This window comes from Phytophthora sojae (genome assembly GCF_000149755.1).
Source record: "Phytophthora sojae unplaced genomic scaffold PHYSOscaffold_1, whole genome shotgun sequence".
In the NCBI taxonomy this organism is placed as follows: domain Eukaryota; phylum Oomycota; class Peronosporomycetes; order Peronosporales; family Peronosporaceae; genus Phytophthora; species Phytophthora sojae.
Genome location: NW_009258115.1, coordinates 1,825,055 through 1,832,527, shown reverse-complemented (window position 1 = coordinate 1,832,527; position 7,473 = coordinate 1,825,055). Strand labels below are relative to the sequence as shown.

The 7,473-nt window shown below is 57.4% G+C and overlaps 3 protein-coding genes across 3 annotated transcripts; 2 read left to right on the top strand and 1 right to left on the bottom strand.

Moving 5' to 3' along the window:
• Window positions 1-45: 45 nt before the first annotated feature.
• On the top strand, window positions 46-696 carry PHYSODRAFT_320882 (hypothetical protein; the record flags this gene model as incomplete). Its single annotated transcript, XM_009516004.1, has 1 exon — window positions 46-696. The coding sequence occupies one exon, from the start codon at window positions 46-48 to the stop codon at window positions 694-696; it is 651 nt and encodes a 216-aa protein (XP_009514299.1).
• A 178-nt stretch (window positions 697-874) lies between these two features.
• PHYSODRAFT_320881 (hypothetical protein) lies at window positions 875-4,911 on the bottom strand (the record flags this gene model as incomplete). The annotated part of the gene is made up of 8 exons (XM_009516003.1): window positions 875-933; window positions 1,028-2,114; window positions 2,172-2,767; window positions 3,940-4,107; window positions 4,188-4,278; window positions 4,341-4,404; window positions 4,551-4,750; window positions 4,831-4,911. 8 exons carry the CDS (start codon window positions 4,909-4,911, stop codon window positions 875-877), a joined length of 2,346 nt encoding a protein of 781 aa, XP_009514298.1.
• A 663-nt stretch (window positions 4,912-5,574) lies between these two features.
• PHYSODRAFT_477007 (hypothetical protein) lies at window positions 5,575-7,394 on the top strand (the record flags this gene model as incomplete). The annotated part of the gene is made up of 2 exons (XM_009516002.1): window positions 5,575-6,459; window positions 6,507-7,394. The coding sequence occupies 2 exons, from the start codon at window positions 5,575-5,577 to the stop codon at window positions 7,392-7,394; spliced, it is 1,773 nt and encodes a 590-aa protein (XP_009514297.1).
• Between the last annotated feature and the right edge of the window lie 79 nt (window positions 7,395-7,473).

The window sequence follows — 7,473 nt, the reverse complement described above, 5'->3', positions numbered from 1 at the left end:
TTCAGTGCGTCGGGCGAGCGATCGCCGTACTTTCAAGACTCCCACATGGTCACTCCACCCGCGACGACTCGTACTGACCGAGTTGCGCGTGGTGCCGAAGACTCGAAAGTGACCAGGAGCAGTCTACGAAGCACCGGACGACGCTCAAGTCGCAAGTCCCGCTACGCCGACGACTCATCTGATGACCACGATGACTTCACGGGAGACGGAGGTGCGCAAATGGACGAATATCTGCGACAGATCCGGGAGGTGAGCGACGCAGAGACCGTGAACCCGACGCCGAGGCTCGAGGTAGCGATGCACCGACCACTTGGGCAGATCCCGACGTTCTCGGGCGCTCGCAACAGGAGCGAGAACTCGATGCAGTGGCTGCGCGCTTTTGTGTACGAGATGAAAGGTACACACGCGCCGCCCAATGAATGGTGCATGCCCTTCGAGCTCCGCCTGAGAGACGGCGCGGTACACTGGCACCGACAATTGACCAAGAAGACCAAGCGAACCTGGACTCTGCTGAGCGACGCCGCCAGCGATCAAGGCTCCGACGACTCCGAAGAAGGCAGACACGATGGTTACTCGTCGGATGACAGCGCGCTGGCGGCGTCGCTGTCATCGTTGAACTGCTGGCGCGCACTGTCGCATCCGGTCGAGGTGCTCCTGGCGTCCCGTCCTTGCAGCTCAGCAACTGTTTTCCACTGATGCGTCAGCCAGGGTCACGCGAGGAACGTTCCTGGAGTCGTCGCGACGACGCTCATAATCTCGTTCGCGTCGATCTCCACGGCTGTGGCCAGTTCGCGAGTCATCGCGGCGGTATCCGTCTCGGGTGTCTTGGTGGCGCCGGTCATCTCGGCGACGCGAGTCATCGGGACGCCTGTCATCACGTCGGCGGGACGGTTCCCGAGCCTTGGATCGCGACTGCGAAGACTCGCGCGAACTCTGTCGCTCTTCAAACTTCAGCATTTCGATGATCATCTCCTCCAGCTCATGGATGTCCTTGATTCGCAGGGAGCGAGTCGTCTCTCCAGCTTACGGTCGCCGCAAGTCCCCAGGAAGCGCTTGACGTGGTCCTTCGCCTTGCGGCCGCCGTTCTCGAACTGGACGCCTGCGTTGCAGGCGTAGCCGTTGAGTCGGTTCAGGTAGTCGCAGAGGTGCTTCTTGTCGTCGCGCTTGGCAGAGTAGTATCGGGTTTCCGCTGACTGGTTGAACTGGGAGCAGTAGTAGCGGATGAAGGCTTCGCTCAGCAGAGTCCAGGTTCGCTTGGTCTTCTTGGTCAATTGTCGGTGCCAGTGTACCGCGCCGTCTCTCAGGCGGAGCTCGAAGGGCATGCACCATTCATTGGGCGGCGCGTGTGTACCTTTCATCTCGTACACAAAAGCGCGCAGCCACTGCATCGAGTTCTCGCTCCTGTTGCGAGCGCCCGAGAACGTCGGGATCTGCCCAAGTGGTCGGTGCATCGCTACCTCGAGCCTCGGCGTCGGGTTCACGGTCTCTGCGTCGCTCACCTCCCGGATCTGTCGCAGATATTCGTCCATTTGCGCACCTCCGTCTCCCGTGAAGTCATCGTGGTCATCAGATGAGTCGTCGGCGTAGCGGGACTTGCGACTTGAGCGTCGTCCGGTGCTTCGTAGACTGCTCCTGGTCACTTTCGAGTCTTCGGCACCACGCGCAACTCGGTCAGTACGAGTCGTCGCGGGTGGAGTGACCATGTGGGAGTCTTGAAAGTACGGCGATCGCTCGCCCGACGCACTGAACACTCCTCTAGTCGCAGCCTGGGCTGAGTTACTGCGCTCGGTCTTCTTCGGAGTTCGCGGGAGCAAGACGCGCGCTGGGTCAGCGCCGCCTTTGTTGGTGCGAGCCGCCTTCGGCTGTTCCAAAGAGAAGGGGGCCACCCCGAAGGCTGTACACAACTTTTTCTTCCATTGGCAGAGCTCGGCTCCGGCTTCCGCGGGCAGGAAACTCTCCAGAGTCGACGGCGACGGGGCAAGCGTGGGCCGGAGACCCAACGCCTTCAGGAACGTCACCGTGTCCTTCGCCACTTGCTCAACTGTGACCGCATTCACTGGTCGTGCCAACTCGTGGCTCAGGTCAGCCCACACCGCTTGGCGGATCATGCGCGGCTCCAAGAGTCGACCCCATTCGCTCGCACGCATTGCTTCAAAGCATCAGCCGAGTACCTTGTTGGCTGCCGGAGTGTCTCCATTCATCGGCGGCCGGTTGCCCGAGGTTTGCTCGGTCACTTGAGTCGTCAGCACCGGCGATCGTGAGTCGTCGGCGCGGTCTTCAAACGCTTCCATGTCATCATACGCTGGCTCAGGGCCGTCCACATCGTCCAGTTCGTCCGCGAGGTTGCGCGAGACGGGAGGCGCGTCGTCTTCCAACTTGCTCGCGAGACTGCGCGCCAGGGAGCGCGAGCCCCCGCTGCGCCCCGCGGACATCCCTGCATCTTCCGGAGTCTCGGGTGTCACCACCGCTGGCGTAGGCGCCTTCTCCTCCAGGTAGTCGTCGTATTCTTCATCCATCTCTTCATCTTTGGCGTCGGATCCAGTCATCGGCTCGTCGAAGCTGACGTTGCGCTCAGCAATCGGGTCGGGCTGCGGTGTGATCAAGACCGCCGTCGAGTCGTCGCCGCGCGTTCCGCCGGACTTCATCGGAGTTGCTGGTACCGCGGATTGAGATCCTGTCGCCATCTTCTTCTTCATCAGCTTCTTCTTCTTCTTCTTCTTCTTCATCTTCTTCTTCTTGGTTGTTTCTCGTAAAGTCAGTTGACCTGCTGTAACACGAGACACAGAAGGTCACACCAATCCCGGGTCGCGGCACCAGTTGTCGTGTAGGAACACGCACTAAATTGTATAATAGCACACTTTCCCCACCAACAACACCCACCAAGTCCCGATGACTCAATGGGCTTGTTAGGGTTAGAACCTGAAGGCACAGGAACTTTCCCTTGCACCGGGTTGATGTTTCCTCTGTGCACCGTGTTTCCGCTTAGTCAACTGACGGAACCCCAGCGTCACCAGCCACGAGCAAAGGCTGGCACGCTCTCACACACAATATAAACCTCGCAGGCCCTCAGGAAGGAAGGGCCCCAGCCAGTCACGGCTTGATACGAGGGTGCCGGATCTATACTCCGGCGGGAAGGATAAATGGAGTGCGCTCTCGCTCCTCCACTACACGGCGATGACTCGCCCTTCGTATACACGGCCACCTCTTCGCTTCTCTTGGCCTGACCACGGGTAAGCGCACGCTACGATACTAGCAGGCGCGTCCACCGACAGTCATAATCCTACCAACAGGTTTGTCCAATTGCTACGGGAACTCACTGATAGCCCGGACGTCTTCCTTGAGTGGTTGGGAGGAAAAGCTGTTCTGTTCTTGTTGCCCAAAGGGCTTATCTGTTCTATCTTCTCTTTCCTATGGTTCAATACAAATATCTAGTATAAACGCGTCCGTTTTGGATCTTCCCAAGTAACCACCGACCCTTTAGAGCCTCCTCGACGCCCCACGATGACTCTATTGGACGATGAAGACTTGGAGCAGTCGCCGGGGCTCGAACGGTCGTCTTAAGTGCGGATCTCGGGTCAAAGTTCGCTGTAAGTTCGGATCGTACTTGAAGTCCTGGGTCTCGAACTTGGGTGTCGACGAGTCTTCGGCTCCGGTCCAGAATGGCCAATCAGCATCCGCCGAACATTGCTGAACATGTCCCGACGACTCGGGTCGCCACTGAAGCTTGGTCGTCAGCTCGATTCTCGTTCACCGCCAAATCAATACACCACAGCTGCCCCCACCACTATGTGAAACACATGATGGCGAGCGTCGTGGTGCGTTTTGCTTCTGCTTCCTTTCGCTGTTAACGACGTCTGGTGTTGTTTGCCCCGGTTGCGTGCTTGGTAGGCGTCTGCGTTGTCGTAATGTCGCGCCGGTGGCTAGCTGCTGTAGGCTTACCTGGTTCCATAACTCGGGTTCGCACCGAGCCGTCGGGGCCGGGTTGGCGACCGCCGCATAGTGTCTTCGACGTCGTTCGGTATAGTGCCGACATATTGTCCGCCTTCACCGCCGTTCCACGACCTTTGTTGAGTTGAGCAGCGGTGGCATCATCGCTTTCGTCAGACTCTGCTTCGTAGACAACGGCACGACACTCCATGACCGCTCGGCTTGATTCTGTACAACCACCCGGTTCTCGGGAACCATACGATGATCAGCATCATGATGCGTGATGACCTGGACGAGCTTGGTGAGGCCGTAGACTGCGGTAGCTCCTTGCGCATAGGCTTCAGCAAGTTCCTGCGGCCGATCCGGTCCTCACAAAAACTTCTCAGCCACCATCTTGCCGTAGCGCGTCTGACCCAGCGTAGATCCTGCTTCAGGCGCTTTGAGTCATCGGCAGTTGTCAGCGCACCTCCGTCCGAGCTCCAAGCACAACAAGTCTTCGCCAGCACTGCCCTTGAGTTGTCGGGGCCCGTTGTAGTTCGTTCCAATCGGTATTCTCCATCCGTATCATTCGCGTTCAATATCCATGTAGCATGCAAAGCTGCAGTAGCCATTTTCGTCTGCACTCCTGGGCTGCATTGCCCCAGGCGCAGTTCACCGTGAGGTTGAGTTGTCGCGAGCAGGTGCTAGGCGTTGCACACAGCCTCGACACTAGTCCACGTGTAGCAACCTTGGCGCTTGTAGACAGCAGAGCCTTGCACGTAGCGACCTTGTTTTCATCAGTCGGTTTGCCCCGTTCCATGTACGGCCGGATGCGGCTGACCCACTTGACGCGAGATCTCGGTGTGCTGTTGGTCTGTCCGTTCTCTGGATAACCTGCACTGTTTGCACAAAACTCGCATTCACCCAGTCGTCGGCAGTCTTGTCGGTCCGGATCGGTGGCTTCGTCTTGAGCTTGGCTTGTGACCGAGTCATCGGCGCGGCCATGGTAGGCTCAATGCTCCTTGAACTACTGCTGGAGAAATCTTGGGACCGAAAAGAATCACCAGGAAGCACGTTCTGCGGGGATATCCCGTCCGGATCGATTTTGTAGATCACCGCTTGGAGTTGGTTGAGCTCACAGAGCGCGGCCTTCCTATCGCCACTCAAAACCACCTTCGACGTCTGAGATTCCAACGCTTCAGAAGCTAGCGAGTACGCGGTAGCTGAGTTGCTGCGTCTTGTTAGTGCACCCGCGCGACCTCTAGGCTCCGGTGGGTCTCATGAGAAGCTCTGTGCTGTCTACAGTCAACTCAAGCGGAAAGATGGTGAGGTCGTCGCTCTGCGAACTAAACTCAAAGACCGACTGAGTCAGCTGAACGTTAGCGATGCAGAGGAGTGCAAGGAACTGCAGGAGATGTCCAGCCAACTAGCAAAGGAATTGAGCGAGAGAAACAAGCTGGACGGAGAGACAGGGGCACTGAGCCAGCAGCTCTTGCTCTCCAACAAAGGCATCCGCGCGCTGGTGATCGATGCACTGAAATAAGATACCTCGTCGTCAAGTTGAAGTTGAAGAGGAGTGTTGGTCGTTCCAGCGATCTGGCGGTAGGCGCGGGTTCCGCACTCTGCTTGCAGCTCATTCCGCATTCTGCCGCGTACCAGCAAGAACGTATGTACAGCAACCGCCGCTGGTCGCCTTCCTCTGCGGGTCATGGCTTTCCAGCGTGTGGGAGGCCCCAGGAGCAGTGCGAAGGCCCGTTCGAGAGCTGGCTGCGCGCGAGGGGCATCGAGCTGGAGCCTCTGAGGAGGGAGAACCCTCGGTTGGAACGCCTCTTTCGGTCGGACTTCGACACGCTGAGAGCTTTGAAGATGCGAACGAAGAGAGTAGCCACGCAACCTTCGACAAACGGGTCCGACAGTGAAGAGGAGGGGGAAATTAGAGAAGAAGAGGAGGTGGTGGGGCCGCTGATCCAGTGTCCTCAATGTGCGTTGAGGGGCGAGGAGGAGGAAGTTGAAGCTGAGGAGCCGACGTACGGAGGCATCCGCAGTCGCAGCGAGTTGCTGGCGACCAGGGTGCTGCCAGCCGACGAGTTCCGGAAGATGGTGGAGCGGCATGGCCCCAATGGCTACATGGTTCCCAGTGATAGGTTGCCGCCGATCCCCATTGTGTTGAGGGACGACGAATCGATTGGGAAGTACGAGGCTGTGTTCCAGAAGTGGCTTCGCTTCAAGAATGTGACGCTGGAGATGCTGAAGGACGACCCGGAGGAGGAGCGGCGCTATCGGCAGTGCTACGCATACACTCGCCTTCGCAAGCAGAATTGGAAGGACTCGGCAAAATACGGACGGCGTCCACAAAGTAGAGGTCGAAGTCCGCCCCGGATCTACAACGACAGCCCAGATTGGGACAGGAAGAGAAGTATTCCAGCCCCAATAGCTACAAGAAGTACGGAGCCGACAAGTACGAGAAGCGTCCTCGACAGAGCTGTTATCGTGAAAGTGACTACTCGATTTCGCCTGCGGTTTCTGGAGATGCTCGTCACGGTGATATCAAGTGTGAACGCCATGTCCACGATACACAGGAGACGGCTTTGAACTCATAGGTGGATCGCTTCTTCGAGGAGATCGGACAAGAGGTGGTGCATTTGTACGCAGGCGACTCAACTCTTGTAAAGGATTTCGTTTACACCCGGTCTGCAGTGGTGACCGGTCCACGAGAGTATCCCGCTGAAAAGTGCAATGGCCCCGAGCTGCCTCTTGCTGGAACGGATGGAGCTGCTGACTTTCACACTGTTGCCAAGGCTTCGTGCACTCACGAGTTGCCAGATAAGTGCTCTCGGATCCGGAATTGTGCGGACATTGTAGACATCGCGTCCAGGACCATCGCTGAAACAGAGCAGCTTCAGAGAGATCCCCTAAAGCAGCGACTTCGCGACAACTACCTTCGACTCACTGACCAAATCACCGTGAATGAAATGGCGATGGACGACTTACTGGCCTACGTCAAGAAAATCGAGGTGAGCGACGCGGAGGAAGCGTCGTACAACCTCAGTCAAATTGAAGAGGCAGCTGCGTCAATTAGCGAGGTGAAGAAGGACCGTGACACAGCTCTTGCCGTTGTGGTGGCTCACGAACGGATGGAAAAGGAGCCCGTATTGGACAAGCTTCTTCGACCCTTCGTTGATGAGACGGTGCCTGACCCGGACGCCCACAGGAGGTTGGCGTTGATGTACAACGAGCTCAAGCGGAAGGAAGACGGGTTGGAGACGTTGCAAGCGAAACTAATAGTCATGCTAAAGGAGTTTTCCAGTGCCCACGAGACTCAGGCCGAACAACTCCATCGGTTAGCGCACACGGTTTCAGCGGAGTTGAGCTCCCGGTCTCAATTGGAGAACCAGTGCCAAACACTGAGCCTCAACCTGCTTCGAAGAAGCAATTGCTCACCATGTAGCGATCCGAAACGTGAAGATTCCCAAGCATTAGCAGCCTAGAAATGCCTCGTACCTGCTGGAGTTTGCGGAATTGCGGTAGTGATGCTTCTTGCTATAAGAAAACATGGTACGTATGGGG